Raw genomic sequence first — 18,142 nt, forward strand, 5'->3', positions numbered from 1 at the left:
ACGATGATAAAAGCCAAATTTAAGGAAGAGATTCCACCAATACTCAACCTCGATAGCATGTCTGCATGTAGGGGAGGAAACTTATACAAAATGTACACCACCCCAAATTGATCATGTTGTTGATAGTGCTACAGATGCGCTGCGAATAAAATTAAACTCTGTTGCTCCTTTGAAAAAGAAGAAAATAAAACAACATAGATTAGCTCCATGGCATAATGCCGAAACCCGCAAAATAAAGCAAAAGTCGAGACAACTTGAAAGGATGCCATGGAGCTAATCTATGTTGTTTTATTTTCTTCTTTTTCAAAGGAGCNGGAGTGGACCAACATTCCACAGGCCACAATCAACAACCTGATCAACTCTATGCAAAGGAGATGTGTTGCACTGCGTGAGGCAAATATGGTGGTCACACCAAATACTGACTGGTTTTCAGACCCCTCCAGACCCTGAGGCTGTGCGAAGTTGCTGGATATTGGCAGGAACTGGGACACGCTGTCGTATACGCCGATCCAGAGCATCCCAAACATGCTCAATGGGTGACATGTTAGGGTTAGAGTGAGGGGGTAGGGTTAGGGTTTAACCCTAGGGAGCAAAAACAAAAGTGTTGCATTTATATTTTTGTTCAGTGTACAAAGTTGTTGTTGTTATAATGTGGTCTTACTTGCCTTTACCTGTTTGATTCATGATCTCAGGCTACTCTGTTCCTTTAATCTTTAGTACTGCAAGCAACTTAACTCCAACTCATCTTTGTTCAATTTAAGAAAAACTAAAATAACAGAAATCAGCAGTCATTTTTAACTGCTGTGATACCTGGTTAAAATTAGACTAGTTTCACATGCCATTAGGAGCAGTAAACTCACTAAAAGTGGGGTATATCCCCTTTATCGACTGATATCACATGTATTAGCTATGATTAATGTGTCATTTCCATGGTGCCAGTTGGTATTGCATTGTCGGGGAGCACAAGTTCTCTCACAATCCGGGGTAATAAATAAAACAAAACAGGACCTATTACAACAAAAATTGCTTTATGTCGTGAAATCCATACATGTGTTGAGGTCGAGTAACACTAAATATATTTTGTAATTATGGGTTTTTTGTTTAGAAGCAAACTGAACTCTGATTTTATCTTGCAAATGTACGTTTTCTTATATGCATCCTCTTCCCTAACAGGTTTATGATGATGAGTCTGGAGTTTCACCATTCTTGTCATTATGATTACGTGGAGGTCAGAGACGGTGACAGCATCAACTCGCGTGTTATCGCTCGATTCTGTGGGAACAACAGGCCTGTCCCGGTTCACAGCTCTGGAAACAGTCTGCACATACTCTTTGTGTCTGATGGTTACAAGAACTTTGATGGATTTTTTGCCACTTTTCAGGAGAGCTCAGGTAGGTCAGAGACCAGTATCATTTACTACATTCTCTATTCATATACCAGTCATAATATACGTCTATACTTTTGGGGACCTTATGTAGTTCCTTGCCCAAATCCTTACTATAACCTAAGGGGTATTTCAACCTCCCACCTAAAATCAAGTCTTAATCCTATGACAACAGTCTTGTCCTTGCTTTATGGATGATGAATAAAAAGTCATTTGTTGAATCAGACTCAATGAACAAAAGAGGCTCTTGTGAGTAATGGGTAACAACAGATGCAAACAAGAGAAAAGTTTCCAAGGCACTCACAGTCTCATGTCAAATATAAAGCCTTTAACAGTGCGTGACTGACAGCTGAACGTTTCGTCAGGGTGTTGAAACTGCCCACACAGCCCGTTGAGAAAGTCAGGAACGACCAAAATGTGTTTACCTTCCAGAAATGTTCTCACTCTCGAGCTTTAAAACTCAGAAACGTAAGTTACCAGCAGCTCAGCCAGTTCTAGTAAAAGTAAACAGAGGCTTTCTGTGTACAACTGCCCACACACATTTAGAAATGGAAAATAAAAGTGACATTTTAATAGCAGCTTTGAATATAAAACCCTTGATGTAGTTTAAGCTGCCATTCCTTTAGAAATACATATTTTATAGTTATAATGCTGATAAATACAGCATTTCTTCTTCTATACTAATGTCTACCACTTGTGTGTTTACAGCCTGCAGCTCTTCTCCTTGCCTGCATGATGGGACTTGTATCCTGGACAGTTCCTACACTTACCACTGTGCCTGTCTGGCTGGCTACACGGGCAAGAGGTGTGAAAATGGTGAGTCTGTGTAACATAACATTACATGTCATTTTTATCCAAAGTGAGTTATCAGTACTGTGGACAATCCCCACAGAAGCAATCTGGGGTGAAGTGTCTTGCCCAGAGACATAACGACATGCTGACTGCAGTGGGACTTGAACTTAGTACCCCCTGATTCGAAGTCCAGCACTCTATCCACTGAGCCACAGCTCACATAAAGCCAATCTAAAGCATGATCATCTTGAAGAAAAATATTTATATAAAAAATGAGGGAAGAAAGGTTCTCATCCCATGCAAGAATAAACAAGTCTCATACTGTAGCCATGACTTGATCTTTCCATCTCCCAAGGCATCTGTTAGAGTTAGACATTACTGTATTGACGCTGACAAAATCCCAGAATTATCTTAGGCATTTTCACCCGAAATCAACTTAAACTTAAATCTGTGTGGACATTTACAACAAACTGGCAGAGCTCCGATCTGTCAGGCGGGTACTGCTCAATCAGGGTGTGGTTTGCCTAAAAGGTATTTTATTTATGGGTGTCTGGACCCTAACTTCTGTTTTTATGTCCAACACATCTCCTTTAAGTTCTGGAAAAACAGACCTGTGAACGCACTCCCTTATATTTTGTGGTGTCATTTTCAGGGCTATATACAAGTCTATAAAACGAACGGTGAAACAATTGTACTTTTATAACATGAGCCAGTTTTTCCCCTGGAGGAGACACTTTCAAAACAGCCAGGAGTTTCATTCCACAAAGTGTGCATTCCTTTGTATTCCCAGGAGAAATCCTCAGCTGTTAATTTTAATGGTCGTGAGTGGAAAACAACTAATGTCTGACATTTTGTGAAGGAAATATAGTCTATATATCTGCCCGGAGTCAGATGGAGAATGTTAAGTATTAACCTGACATCAGCTATATATAATGTCTACGATAATCAACCTGTCATCTGTTGTAAGCCTGAACTAAAACTCCTTCTTAATAAGAGAGTCTTGAAACATTATTGTTGAAAGTCAAGATAGGATATAATTTATTTTCCTTTCTCACTCTCCCTGGCACAGTTTAATCTATTCTTGAGTTTAATTTGTTTTGGAGTGCACTGTTCAACATAGTTTCCAAGGCATTCACTAAAGGAATGATGATTAACTTATAATATGTGTCGTGATGCTCAGTAAGTTATTGAACTTTGTAAACACATATTCAAAGGAGGTCAGCCATAGTTTAGTTTTGCCGTTTGGTTTGCAAACAGCTTTTTCCATCCCCTAAGGGACTTAGTTGACAATGCCATAAGGCAAAAACTTCCCAGATTATAGGGACGGGTTCCTTGGTTTGCAGATTTAAAACCACAGTTTTCATGGATCGGACCCAACTTTAAGTCAACAACACAGAAAAATGTCCTGCTCACACAGTGTGTAGTGTTGCAATGGTTTGAAACCTCAGTGTTAACATGTGTGTTTGGGTTTTTGTGTTGGGTGGTGCAGACCACAACATTTACAATTTGACAGACATAAATACATGACGTTCCTTAAGAAACAACACATGCAAAGATTACGCAATAATTCCCCCATTTGTGACATTGATACTTTTATGTTGCAGTAGGATTTAACACAGTATTCCAATACCACATTACCAATCTCTACTACGCCACTTCATAAATCCTCTTTTACAACACTGGAAAATTAAACAGTTTGATTAAAGCTATGTTTTTCTTCATTTACAAGCCATGTGTAAAAGTCTTGCTGTGAACTTTACCACAACGGGTGAAATTACTCATTAATGAGCCTCTTAGGTAGCAGACTATGCTTTTAAATCTTTGGACTTTTGTGAAACAGAGTTATTTGTCTGAAAGCTGAGGTTTTGTTGCAGAGGCTACCTGCCTGACCTGAAAACACCAGAAATGGTTGAACTCACTGAAGGTCTGATACAGCAGGGAGGAGTAATAAAGTCATGTTTGAGGTATGCTGGAAAAGCTGACTAAATCCCCATAGCCTTAATTTGGATGATCCAGCATTCAGTTAAAAAAACTGGAAAATATGACGTGTTCATGAATAAAATGTGCATGCCTGTATTTGCATTCAGTGGTGGGATGTCGGAGGCCTCCAGTGCCCACCCATGGATCCACAGAGGGTCTGTTTCATTACTCGGGGGCTCGCATCACTTTCCGTTGTGACCCTGGCTTTGAGCTGCGGGGCTTCCGTACGGCCATCTGCCTGAAAGACGGCACCTGGAGTGCTCCTGCCCCACAGTGTGGTAAGATATCTATATTTTTGCCATACTGCTGAAATTAGACATCTGGGAAATGTGTGTTTCATTTGCATCGGGTCTGGATGCCATACGTACTGCCTTAGAGACGATGCAGATTATGGAAAAATATTTTGTGCGGATTATACAAGCCTGATTTTTCTTTCCTGTCTCCAGTGCCCGTGGAAAGAGTCTGTACTTTACCACCCAAGCCGAAACACGGGGACCACTTCCTGGTTTACGGACCTAATGATGTCCTCATTGCTCTACAGTACATGTGCTACCAGCCCTATGAGCTCAGTGGGGGCTCCCAGAGAACCTGCCTCCCCGACAACACCTGGAGTGGCACTCCTCCTGTTTGCACCCAAGGTCGGAACCAAAGTGTTTTCAAAACATAATAAGGATTAGAGCTAAGATGGATGAGTCAGTGCAAATACTGCAAAGTACATGCAGTTTTGTTTCTTTATTTCATAAGGTCTGTCTTTAATATATCACAAAATGAGTCATTCTGCATGACGAGCCAACTGGGTACAAAAATATTTGCAATAAGCACATATTTACAATTAAGTAATGATATTTTGTATGTTCTCTATCCACAGTTAATAACACTCTCACTGAAGCAGAAAAGGACACAGACAAGACGATAGACACTGGGAAAGGCCAGGAAACAGATAGTGACAAAGATATCAGCAAAACTACAGAGAAAGATCAAGAGAACACAACTGGAGTAAAAGAAAGTGTTGGAGGGGGAGATATAAACACTGGGCATGAGAATGCAACATCAGTCGACAGCAAAGATAAATACACTGGTACCATTCCAGAGAAAACTGTGTCTGTGGGCGGGAATGAAGGAGAGCTGGAAGAAACACATACTGGGTTAGAGACACCCACTGGAGGTAGCAAAGATAAAGTGGATAGTGAAAGCCCAGACAACAGCCTGAACACAGTAGAAAATAAAGAACCTGAGGTAGGGAAGCCACCTGAGAAAAAAGAAGGTGACCCGAAAACAAACTTGGAGACAGATATCACAGAAATAATAATTGTGAAAAATGACAAAGGGCAACAAGAGAAGGAAAGAAAAGAGGAGCAGGTAAATGGAAAACCAAATCAGGACAAAGTGGGCCCTAATGATGTCATAGCTGAGGGTGACAACAGAGTGGAGATAATTGAACTGGAAACCACAAAGAACAACACTGGTATACGTGATACAAAGGACACACAGGAGAAAAATAACACCATAGATTCTCCAGAGCTGGGGAAGAAAATCCTTCCCACTAGAATCAACATTACACAGTACACCCTGTACAGAGGCGGAGGTGAGGAGAGTGGAAAACGAAATGAAAAAACAACAGTTAAAGAGGAAAAGACTGATAAGTTCTCCACCGAGAAAACAAAAGAGGAGTTGGATAGGGAGGAAAAAGAAAAAGAAAAGGAGAAGGAAGTCAACCAAAGCTTCCCTGGTAAGAGACTCCTTTATAAAAATAAAAACAAAAATCACCCTCTTCCTGTTAGTCTCCACCCTCACTTCTGTCAGTTTTTGTCCTGCAGAGAAAAGCTGTCCACCTCTCCCTCGACTCTACCACGGCTACCACCAGCTGGTGCCAGGGATTGAGCCTGAGACAGTGGAGTTCTTCTGTAACCACTCCTATGCTCTCAGTGGTGATGCTCGACGTACCTGCAGACCAGATGGTACATGGAGTGGCAAGAAATCGCTCTGTGTCAGAGGTAATGGCTTTCTTTGATTTTACTTTGGTCTATTTCCTGGTGATGTTTCTGTAGGCATGTACATACAACATTTTTTGTTATGGTTACTGAATTATTAAATAAACACTTTCTTATAAGGTTTGCCATGTAAAGTAAATCATTCACAAAGACACATTCAATGGTAATGCAGACTCAGTGTTGAAGTGAAAATGACAGGTCATGAGTTTCTTCCTTTTCATCAGGCCATCAAACATGTAGATATAAAGGCTATTAAGTAGTTCTGAAATACTTAATAAAATGCTCACATTAAATACAAGTGGGATTTTTGCAGTACAATGATCCATCAAGTTTTAAATGGTAATTTAAATAGTAAATGGTTTGGAATCTCATGAGCTCTTTGCCAAAAGGTAAGTGATTAAATCAACTTCCTCACAAATGTAATAGCGAAGGATAGAGGACAAAGCAAGTAATGCTGTTGGAGGATATACAGCAGCCAAAGGATATTTCCAGTTGGGTATTATTATTTTGTATTTACCCACACCACATGAATGCAGTTAAAGCATGGCACGGTTTTCCCTTTACAAATTCCAGTCAATATCTTAGTTACAGTAGCTCTGTGACATCACAGCTGATGTTAATGGGACTTTGGTGTTTATATTGTATGTGGGATGTATGTGTGTTTATTTGCAGCATGCCGGGAGCCCAAAGTGTCAGAGCTGGTTAAACAGAGAGTTCTACCTCCTCAGGCAACCTCCAGGTATGTTTACCAATGCTTCACGCTATATCATGTACAAACAGTACTGTAGATAATTTACTATTAAGTGACTAGAAATCTAAATCAACAGGTCTAATGCCATCTTTCTGCACTCATACCCAATTTACTCAACATTTACATGCACAGCATTTATTCAACAAAAGGTATCTCCACATACACTTCCCCCCTCTTCTCTCCTCAGAAAGACACCTGTGCACAAGCTCTACTCTTCTGGGCTGAGCTCACTATTCCAGTCTAACGACCCCACTAAAGCCCCCTCCGTGCAATCCCAGTTGCCCGAGGGCTTCCACCACCTTTACTCGCTCATAGAGTACGAGTGTGTCTCAGCTTTCTACCACCACTCTGGAAGTTCTCGCCGCACGTGCTTGAAGACTGGGAAATGGAGCGGGCGTCATGTGTCCTGTTCACCAGGTGAGGGCAGCAGAGGACTGCTTGTTGTTGGACCACCACCCTCTCACAGAACAAACTCATGGACACACATTTTAAACAATGATAATTGCATAGAAAATGACTCGGGAGACATTGAGCTAGTGAACAAATATTATTAAAGTCTACTGTGTGCACACAGACTTTCCTGAAATATTATCACTGCCTCGAAATGCAGACATTGAACACCACATTGACAGCATCTTTTAGGAATTTCAGCTAGCTGTAGTCCTCAGACTTACTTCCCTAAGCTACTAAGATGATATGAGCTGAAATGAACCGCTGCACTATGAAATAGATGAAGCAAGAGTTAAACATGTACAACTTAAAGTACATACACAACAGTTTCAACTTTCAATACATTCTGAGTTTGTAAATGTAAATACACAAGCTGTGACAGCTCTGTAGAAGGGTAGATCCATTCACAGTTTACCTTCCCATCACTATAATAGTGATGTAAAAGAGAACTCTGCGCACTACCAATGGTTGCTGCGACACAGAGTGGCGGACTCAACATTTCAACACCAGACTTTAAAATAGTTTTTGTGATTTTGTTAATTGAAGAAAAACAACGAGCCAGGCACTTACATCGCTATTTGAAACAATCACTAAACTGGCTTCTCTTTGTGGACAGCATAAAAAGGTATCTGGTCTTTTTTTACTTTAAATTAATTGGTGTGTGCACACATCCACAACAAGGTCAACGAACCCTGAAGGTCCTTTTCTATGTGCTGGTGATCACAACATCGTGGAACGTAAAAGTTGTAAGAATCTGCCTGGAAGTCTAAAAAGTGTTAAGATGTTAAGTCTGTTTATGTATTACTTTACTATTATTCATGGTAATAAGATATTTCAATCTCCTGTAGAAGATTTTTTTAAATAATTGTAGGAATGGGGAGGGTTGGACAGATGCCTAATTGTGTTAAAACACTATATAGAGGTTGTCGAAGGCTTCTTTCATGAGTTAGAGGCTCTCACATTTCACAAGATAGTGTGGCTGTTGAGTATTTCGCTCCAATTATGCTACTGCTTTGCATGTTGGCACACAATCTTTCAGACATTACTTTATGTGCAAAAAAAAGGCTCTCAGAAGGGAAAGACCAATCAAAGACAGTCCCACAGTGTTGACACAGTCTCTTTTTTTTTTCTGTATTCTTCACCCTGTCCTCTCATCCTGTCACCTCCTATTTGGCAGTGTGTGGGAAGCATCCAACCTTTGACCCAGAGAGGCCGGCAGAGGCTCACTGGCCTTGGCTGGCAGCCATCTACCGCCGCTCCACCAACGGAGCTGAGACCAAGGTGACCAAGGCAGGCGGCCAGGCAGGGTCCCTGAAGGGGAACGGTGGAGCAGGACCTGGCAGCTACAGTCAGCCCTCTGACTGGCAGCTGGTGTGCAGTGGGGCTCTGGTCAATCAAAAGAGGGTGGTGGTCGCAGCGCACTGTGTGACAGAGCTGGGGAAAGTGTATCCTCTTGATGCTGCGAAAATCAAGGTGGTGGTAGGGAAGCAGTATCGTGACGACCACCGTGAAAGTAAAGGTCTTCAACACCTGAGGGTAAGCCTGTGGAGATATTTTTTATTTTAGTGATCCTTTTCAACAAACTTGCACCCTAAGTCTTTATTTCCCCTTTAGGTGGCCTCCATAGCTGTTCATCCAAACTACGACCCCAATATCCTCGACTCTGACATGGCTGTTGTCAAGTTACTGGACAAAGCAAGAATCGGAGAAAAGGTCCTGGCCCTGTGCCTCTCAGAAAGCCAGGGGGAAGAGGTGAGCTCTGAGCAGGGGCTTGTGACTGGCTGGTCTCCTCTGCCTGACCCAAGTTTAGGTCCTGATGAGAAGGCAAGGGTTGGGCTCGTTCACCTTGCCGATGTTGTTCCCTGTGAGCAGCAGTATGCTCGTTACGGCGTGCCAGTTGGCGTCACGGACAATATGCTCTGTGCCAGCCAGAAGCCTGACTATGAACCCTCTAACATATGTCCCTCTGACACGGGGGGAATCCTCGTCCTCCCCGCCCTCTCTGAGAACCAAGCCAGCAGCAGGCAGAATCCCTCTCTCAGCACAAAGGTGCCGGGGGGGGGCAAAGGGCTGTGGAGACTTCTGGGACTAGTGAGCTTTGGCTATGACCAAGGGGAGTGTAATCCTGACCTCTACACAGTTTACACACGTGTAGCCAACTTCAAAGACTGGATAGAGAGCAATATGAAATGAAAATCTTACTGTATGACGTCGTTCTCTCTATGCTTCAAAACAGCTTCATATCTTACAGTTCTTTCACACATCTTTCTTCTGTTTTTCAGTGCTTTTTAATCTTTTTTTTCTTGCACAAGGGCATTTTCTTTCTCAATGCAGAAGCACTGGAAACACTTGACAACACAGTGCTCTAACTGAAGGGGGTGCTAACACATTAAATGTGCTGGGAATCAGCCTTTCAGGTCCCTCAGCCTGAGGTTACAGACTTGAAAATGACCAGAAAACCATTATACGCCTCTGGCTGACATGGATTGTATTGTACTCAATGGGATGTATATATATATATATGTTGTAATGTACTGGATTATTCTATCGATTCATATGACGCAAGGGATGTATATATCGTATCAAAAGACAGAAAAATGACGACGATTTTAATTAAAACATGTGGGTGTGTTAAAGCTTGTCTGTGTCTTATATTTAATCATAGTGTAACTCCGTATGTTTGCTTGAAGGAATATATTCTGCTGACTGATTGGTATCATTATATTGCGAAAGACAAATCTTATATTTGCTCTATGAAGCACACAGTGGGTTTGTGCTGTGAGGCAAATGAATCGAGGTCACAGAAACACCATTTTCACAACCATAAACGGAGCACGTTATTCACAGATCAAATCCCTTTTCTGTGCTCAAATTAAATCAATTACTTCCATTCTGACCCTCCTCCATTATTCACTAGTGAGTCTACATAGAGACGAGCTGCAGCATATCTTGACTTCCAAAAGGGGGTAATAAAGAATACACAATTACTTTATCTCCAATAGATGAGTAGAGGAGCTGGACTCTGGTTGTAGGTTTACTGGTTTTTATTTCAATGCCTTCCAAATAGTTAAAATAATTGTAACTACATTTACTTTGCACAGGTAAATAAAGGTTTAAACATTTTAGTACTCCAAACTATACCAATGAGACTTGCACATTCAGGCAGTTTAAAGGTGCAAAGACGTTATGAAATAAAACTCAATCATATCAAACTAAATCAAATAAACAATTAAATCGTCAAAAACTGACACTGTTTTTCTCCAGTTTTTTAAAAGATGTTACCAAGTCTTTAAGCCTCCGACAGGAAGCTCCAAAGGTGAGGGAACTTGAATCTTTATTAAAACTCTGGCAGAGCATATGGAGCTGGGCGCTGGCTTACATTTTTTTTGTTGAGATAAAACAAGGAGCCTGTGTAGTAAAAGAAGTACAACTCTGTCTGTCAACTGGCGCCTGGCAGGTGCAACTTTTGTTTTTCGTAGATTTTTCATCAGCTTTTTGCTATGGCTGGAGATGAAGCTGATGAGAGTGAAGTTGTGTATTATTAAAAAAAAGACAAACATCTCACCAATGATCCCTTACATGACAAATGTGATTCATTGATTAGTGCATTCAAGACCCGATTTCCAAAATGAAGTTTGACAGTTATAGGCAGGGAGAAAAGACTGCTCTTGGAAGAGGAGTATTAATGTTTGGAGCTTTCCTTAGTGAAAGACTGATATACTCCTTAAGTGACAAGGTCACACGATATTTAACTTTATATCCTTCTACTTTATTTCTTCCATTTGGAAAGCTGGTTAACAACATGTAAATTAATAATGTAAAACATTTTATTTATTTACAGCAGGATCTGGACGAGCCTAAAACATGATACAGATTTCCAAAACCTAAATAGCCTGAAGTTGTCAGAGTAATTATGCCTCTACGTTTCCCAGATGGATTGTTCTCACCGTTTCTTCCTCTGGACTTCTTCCCTTTCCTGCTTATTAAAATGGCAGTTAGACTTCAACGTGCCAAAAAGAGAATGCATTACCCTTGTCCTGGAAGTATTTCAGTTTAAATAATTATTAAAACGTTTGTATTTACATTTTTAAAGTGCTTTTGTCTTTTAAATACTTTCAAAAGCAATCTGAAAGATCAGTTACAAACATGTTAAGCTTATTCTATATCTTCCATCATTGTTACAGGAATGCAAAACTGCTAAGCTTTTGCACTCAAAGGACCAACATCTTTCAAAGACTATCTGTCTTTCCTTCACCCATTTACTAAAGTGGAACAACAGCCTGGTATTGTCCCATGTTTCCCAGGGCAGAGTCCTCTCCACTCAGGCTGGGAGTCTGCGTGTTCACAGGCCCCGGTGAGCTCACAGGGCAACACTTCACAGAGTCCTGTCCTATCCTGGGAACGGAGATGTAACCCTCAGTAAAGTACCTGGATAATGATGAGAAAATTCTACAATGAGACCACCATATTGAACACCAGAGAGGCAGAGGGGCAAAATACTTAACACCAGACATACAAAATGTTTAGGTTTCGGTCCAGATTCCCAGTTAGGCTGCCTTATGGTTTGTGCTCAGTGTGAGAAAACCTCTTAGAGCTAGAACATTTTGGCACTAAGGATCCACACACAGCTCCGTTGTTAGTATTCTTCTCTGACATAACAACGTGGGACCACTAAGAGGATGTCCTGATCGTTTACATTTAAGGATAATTCTTGTCTCAACTCATTTTTGTCTTGCCCTTTCCTATTGGAGATGTAACTGTTTAATACATAATTTAAGTATTAAGTTAGGGTATAGTTTTAGCAAACTTTACTCAAACGAGAGTAAATTGGTTATTGAGATATATTTACAGCTTATTTAACATTTATGCATCATTAATGGGGTTCTATGGCACAGGGGGATTAAACAAACTATGTACAGGCTTTGGTTACACAGGCAGTACTTGTAGGAAGGATCACTTAATTGTTGGTTTTAACCTAGTGATCAGTGGGATCACTAGCTTCATACTGCAGCAATGTATGTCTGTATTTTATTATCCCATTTTCTATCATACCCATAGCAGCTCACCCAGTTGGTTCCCCCACAACTATTTTTATATTCCTTCGTCCCTCTTATACATACAGTACCTAAACGGAGCGGGGTATCATTCAGTCATTACCGGCCATATATACCTACATGAAATGGTAGATAGCCATCCATTCACTTCACAGCCTTGAATAAATATATAACACACAGATGTTTCCACACAAAAAGCAATTTTGTTGTGCTGATGTAAAGCACCGGCTGTGTTTTCATCCACACTGTATGCAGGCCTATGCACAGCCAGAGCAATATGATTTATTATGGCTGTGATTGTTTGACTCCACCAGAAAGCCTGCATGAATTCAAGCTGCTGCTTAACTGAGCAAGGGAGAATGAGGAAAAGTGAGTAAAGAGATAGCAAGATCGAGGAATAGTGGAGCAGATAATATGCAGTATTTTCAGGCAGGTGTGATTCCTTTGTTTGGTGGGACATTAACATTTCCTTGGTTCGCCTGTTCACCAAAACATGAGCAAATATCCAAGGCTTTGCACACAGCTCAATACTTGCATTAACCTCCCCCCCAAAGGAGCCTCCTAACCTCCCCGGGTTATTTCTAAAGACGTGCCAGCTTTATTACCTTCCAACATCCTCGTAACACTTCTTGGTTTTCTGATTGCTGCTGAGAGGACACCAGCACTGACCAAAGCCATTAAAGGTTAATGTACCCCCTCTACAGAGGCAGATGCAAATGGTGTAGCTGTATATCACAGATCCTTATTCAAATGCACAACATTAAAAACACCCAAATTTAGGATGAATCCAATCCAAAAGGTTTCATTACATACTATAGGATACCATGCAGAGAGAAGGACAGATTGCAGTGCACATGATGATGATTTTGCTGTCCTGTTTTTTTTTATAGCTAGTTTTTAGAAGGGTACGCCAATTGAAGAGCTTAGATTAAACATCAATAAATTGCAAAGAAAGGGAATAAATTAGTGATGTTAATTTACCAACTTGCCATGGGAAAAGGAGAGTTACTTGGTGCTCTGTAGCTACATTGGACAAAGACTTGCCAAGGGAAACAGGCCTGAGTCACAGCTTCTTGCAGCGACATGTGTTATATTTTTGGTGCGGAGGGTGAAGATTACCCAACTGGGTTACATGCTGGTTTGCATAAAGAGTAAGATCCTGACATTCCTGTGTTGACTTTCCTTCACAGGCCAGTACATGCATTGTTTTGAGGCCAACAGCATTTCAGAAAACGCCGCAGCATTTCACAAAACACCACAGCATTTCAGAAAACACCGCAGCATTTCACAAAACACCACAGCATTTCAGAAAACGCCGCAGCATTTCAGAAAACACTTCAGCATTTCACACTTCTTGTTTGTGATTGGACAGAGCCAGCCAGAGAAGCACTGCTGTGATTGGTTGTTTTTGCTGCCAGTCAAGAAATGACGCTTCGTGATCGGTCAGCACCCTACAGCGCAACATGTCCCAACCTTATACAGTCTATGGTCCCAACCTATGGTCCCAACACATCAGCCGTTAGCTGTTAGCACACACTCAGAGGTCACAAAACACAGACTGGCCGTTTCTCAATCTCGAGGAAACTGGCTTCAAAGCCAATATTTCAAGGATACTACGTCATCGAGTGCCGCCGAAGGACTGTTCCAATCTCCAGCATCTGGAGATAGATCGTCTGTGTCATGTCGAATACAGTCGCTGCTTTATTTATGTCTGTCGGGTGCTGACCAATCACAAAGCGTCACAAGAAGTGTTTTCCCTAAAGGAATACCCTTTCCGTCCAATGTGAAATGCTGTGGCGTTTTCTGAAATGCTGTGGTGTTTTCTGAAATGCTGTGGTGTCTTGCACTTCAGGGCCACCGTAAAGATGGTTGTCTTTTTTTCATAAGCAGGCCAGACCAAAGGGGGAGGTTGGCCTGTACTTGCATTTTAATGGACAAAAAGCCATACATCTATTTATTATCCTACAAAGCGAACTGCTTTTGAAATTTCTTAACCAATGTGATAATTCAGCACTTCCGTTTGTTTAAAGGTCCCATGAAATGGCCATTTCTACTGATCATAATTCCATTGTTGAGGTCTACTAGAATAAATGTACATTGTTCAATGTTCCAAAATCACATTGGTTTATCATACAGCATCTCTGTATAGTATGTGTATTCACTCTCTGTCCTAAACGGCTTGCGGGATGTTGCGGGGCTCGCTGCTCCGCCCTTTGAGGCTCGAGGAGTGGACAGTTTGAGCTGGATTACTGGTGTCGTTTCCTGGTGGCTGCGTGGGATCTGCGAGACAGCGAGACACCGCGGAGCTCAGTCTGAGCACACACACACACACACACACACACACACACACACACACACACACACACACACACACACACACACACACATGTGGTCCATTTTGTCGTCGTTACGTCACTATGACCCGGAAGAAACATTTTGAAAAAGAGAAATGTCCAACGAGGCATTCTGGGGCAGCATAGACAGTGTTAGAGTTTTACTCGCTACAGGGTGTACTTTGAGGGTTTGTGACTTTGCAGACCGTTTACATGCATAAGAAGCTACATAACACACAAGGGGACGGATAATAACCGGAAAAGCATGTCATGGGACCTTTAAGTCAGAATCCAATCTATCGATTGGTACTGGCCAAAGGATATACCAAGTGCTAAGTTGAGCTTTCGGGCTATGAGCTATACCCAGAACACGAGTGCTGAAAAAGAACCGTCTACTTTTAAGCTTTTACATATTGAGCTCTAATGTATACCTAAATTAACCTATGCCAGGTTGTACATTCCTCAGATCACATGCTACACCATCTCCTACAACCTTGCATGGAGCGCAAGGAATCACAGCAGAGTTCAAATGTATCTATTGCTTCATGACAGGTCTTAGAAGGAAAGATAGTTTTCAGTTATAAAAAACATGTCATGACCTGACAAGCCAGACCATGAGATCCTACAACAAATTGATCATACATAATAGTGATATAATGCCATGGACAAGCTTTATGTCTTGAATTGTACGTTTTGTAGATATTACATCTTTAATTATGTACTTTAATAAATCTAATTAGTGCTGCTCAGTGCTCGCACAGATATTGCCACACAGCAGCCAGGTGCTCCACTCACACGGCTTAGTCAGCGTTTATCTTTTTCATGAAGCAGTTTGGGGAATCTGCTTGTATTACTCCCTATGCTCTCATTTCTAGTCCAATAAGCTTTAAAGGCATGCAGAGCACTGACCCAAACATCATTGCAATAACACTGCACTTTACCTACTCTCATGGGCAGACGGATGAGCAATACGAGGATGAACTTGAGTGATACTTTACCGTTTGGGAAAGTTCTCTCCTCTCAAAAGAGCTCTTATAACAGATCAGTGTATGTCCTGCTTATAGATTACCATAGGTTAGGGTGCAATTACGTAATGTGGGCTCCTATGTCAAAGTCACACGCTCTGATGAACAATCCATCCACCCTTAAGGCCTCTTGTTATAATGTTGTGGTTTAAAAAACGACTGTCAAACTACATGTTGGTGTACTGTAGGTTTGAAATTAATTGTTTTTTGCAAAGTATTGTCTGGTTATGTCTGAATGCAAAAGTGTTGGTAGCTGTTCAGGCGTTTTCACTTCTGCTGATATGGTCTTTAGGAAATCGGTTTGTTTCAGAAAGTTCCAAAAACGTTTTCTCTGATTCCAATATCGAAGAAGTTTACGGGGAAGGGCTTCAAGCACTTCAGATGAAGAATACTTAGCCCTTTACTCCACATAAAAGACAGCCATTGTCGTTTTTTCAGCATCGCTTTATGTATGTTTTATTTATTTTTACCTGGATATGTAAAGTGTCTTTGAGTAGGCTACCTTAAAAAGCGCCCTTTTTTGTTACCCATTTTGGGGGTGCGAACTGATGGTGGAGGACAAAAAAGATCAGTCAGACCATTGGAGATATAAGTCACCCACATTGAGTCACTCTGGGTCATGAGGCAAATAAGACAAATATCAAGTTAGTATGACTCAACGATGGTCCCAACCTTATCTCCTCCATGGTTTTGACATCATGTATCTTGTGTTCTGTTTTTTCAGTTAACATGGATACATAACATTTAAAGAAATGTGAACTTCAGTTTAAGTTTTGTAACTAATCAATCAATCAATCAATGTTTATTTATATAGCCCAATATCACAAATGTTACATTTGTCTCAGTGGACTTCACAGTTTGTACAGAATATCAGTATGACAATACGACACCCTCTGTCCTTAGACCCTCACATCGTACAAGGAAAAACTTCCAGAGAAAACCCACAGTTTAAAGGGAAAAATGGGAGAAACCTCAGGGAGAGCAACAGAGGAGGGATCCCTCTCCCAGGACGGACAGACGTGCAATAGATGCCGTGTGTAAATTGAAAAGATACTACATTTGCAACATAGGTAGTCCAAATGTTTGGAAATGCATGTGTGTATAATAGGAAGATGAATCCACGAGTATATCCATCCAGGACTTATGATCCAGGACCACAGCCAGGACTCAAGATCCAGGACTCGCAATCCATGACACAGGACCGCAGGATCATCCATGACTCCGGATCCCAGCATATATAGACACCAAAAAGAAAGAAATTTGGGGAAGCTGGGTTAATCGGAACATGAGAGTACACAGGTATAGACAGAGAGAAGGAAGAAGTAAGATGTCCCCCGACAAACTAAGCCTATATCAGCAAAACTAGGGGCTGAATCTAATCAGCCCTAACTATAAGCTTTATCAAAAAGGAAGGTCTTAAGCGCACTCTTAAAAACGGATAGGGTGTCTGCCGCCCGAACACAAACTGGAAGCTGATTCCACAAAAGTGGAGCTTGATAAGAAAAGGCTCTGGCTCCCATTGTACTTTTAGAGACTCTAGGAACAACCAACAACCCTGCATTCTTGGAACGCAATGCCCTAGTAGGACAATAGGGTATAATGAGTTCTTTAAGGTAAGATGGCGCCTGCCCATTAAGGGCTTTGTAGGCGAGAAGAAGAATTTTAAATTCTATCCTGTGTTCTATAGGGAGCAGTGTAAGGACAGCCAGAACAGGAGTAATGTGGTCCCGTTTTCCTTAACTCTGGTTAGTACACGAGCTGCAGCATTTTGTAATCAGCTGAAGCGACTTGACTGACTTCTTGGTACACCCTGATAATAAGGAGTTACAATAATCCAGCCTTGAAGTAACAAATAGCATGGACTAGTTTCTCTGCATCGTTTTGAGGCAAGATATGCCTGATTTTTGTCAATGTTACGTAGATGGAAGTAGGCGGTCCTTGAAATTGATTTTATGTGGGTGTTAAAGGATAAATCCTGATCAAATATAACACCAAGATTCCTTACAGTCTCACTGGAGGCCAAATTAATGCCATCCATAGTTAGTATATCTTTAGATAATTTGTTTCGTAGATTCTTCGGGCCAAGTACAATAACTTCAGTTTTGGTCGTGTTTAACATCAAAACATTTAAGGTCATCCACGTTTTTAAGTCCTTGAGGCAGTCTTGAATTTTATTTAGATGATTAATTTCATCAGGCTTGATTGATAAATATAGTTGAGTATCATCCGCATAACAATGAAAGTTTACAGAATGATTCGATTAGTGTGAACAAAATAGGTCCAAGCACTGAGCCCTGTGGCACTCCATGGCTAACTTTGGTTTGCATGGAAGATTCATCGTTGACACGTACAAACTGAGAGCGTTCAGATAGATAGGACCTA

General features: G+C 41.2%; 2 protein-coding genes across 2 annotated transcripts in view; one reads left to right on the forward strand and one right to left on the reverse strand.

The window, feature by feature from the left end:
• Positions 1 to 1,176: 1,176 nt before the first annotated feature.
• Positions 1,177 to 9,984, forward strand: pamr1b (peptidase domain containing associated with muscle regeneration 1b). Its single transcript, XM_010792310.1, has 10 exons — positions 1,177 to 1,391; positions 2,093 to 2,200; positions 4,264 to 4,434; positions 4,603 to 4,794; positions 5,025 to 5,885; positions 5,974 to 6,150; positions 6,820 to 6,886; positions 7,086 to 7,315; positions 8,526 to 8,884; positions 8,963 to 9,984. The coding sequence occupies exons 1-10, from the start codon at positions 1,178 to 1,180 to the stop codon at positions 9,539 to 9,541; spliced, it is 2,958 nt and encodes a 985-aa protein (XP_010790612.1). The 5' UTR covers position 1,177; the 3' UTR covers positions 9,542 to 9,984.
• Positions 9,985 to 11,610: 1,626 nt separating this feature from the next.
• The window catches only part of LOC104963725 (inactive serine protease PAMR1-like), an 18,669-nt gene continuing 12,137 nt past the window's right edge, over positions 11,611 to 18,142 (reverse strand). The window contains exon 5 of the mRNA XM_010792366.1: positions 11,611 to 11,776. Within this exon, the coding sequence (XP_010790668.1) occupies positions 11,611 to 11,776 (166 nt within the window). The remainder of the gene's footprint in view (positions 11,777 to 18,142) is intronic.

This window comes from Notothenia coriiceps, unplaced genomic scaffold, assembly GCF_000735185.1.
Source record: "Notothenia coriiceps isolate Sejong01 unplaced genomic scaffold, NC01 NC01_scaffold00036399, whole genome shotgun sequence".
In the NCBI taxonomy this organism is placed as follows: domain Eukaryota; kingdom Metazoa; phylum Chordata; class Actinopteri; order Perciformes; family Nototheniidae; genus Notothenia; species Notothenia coriiceps.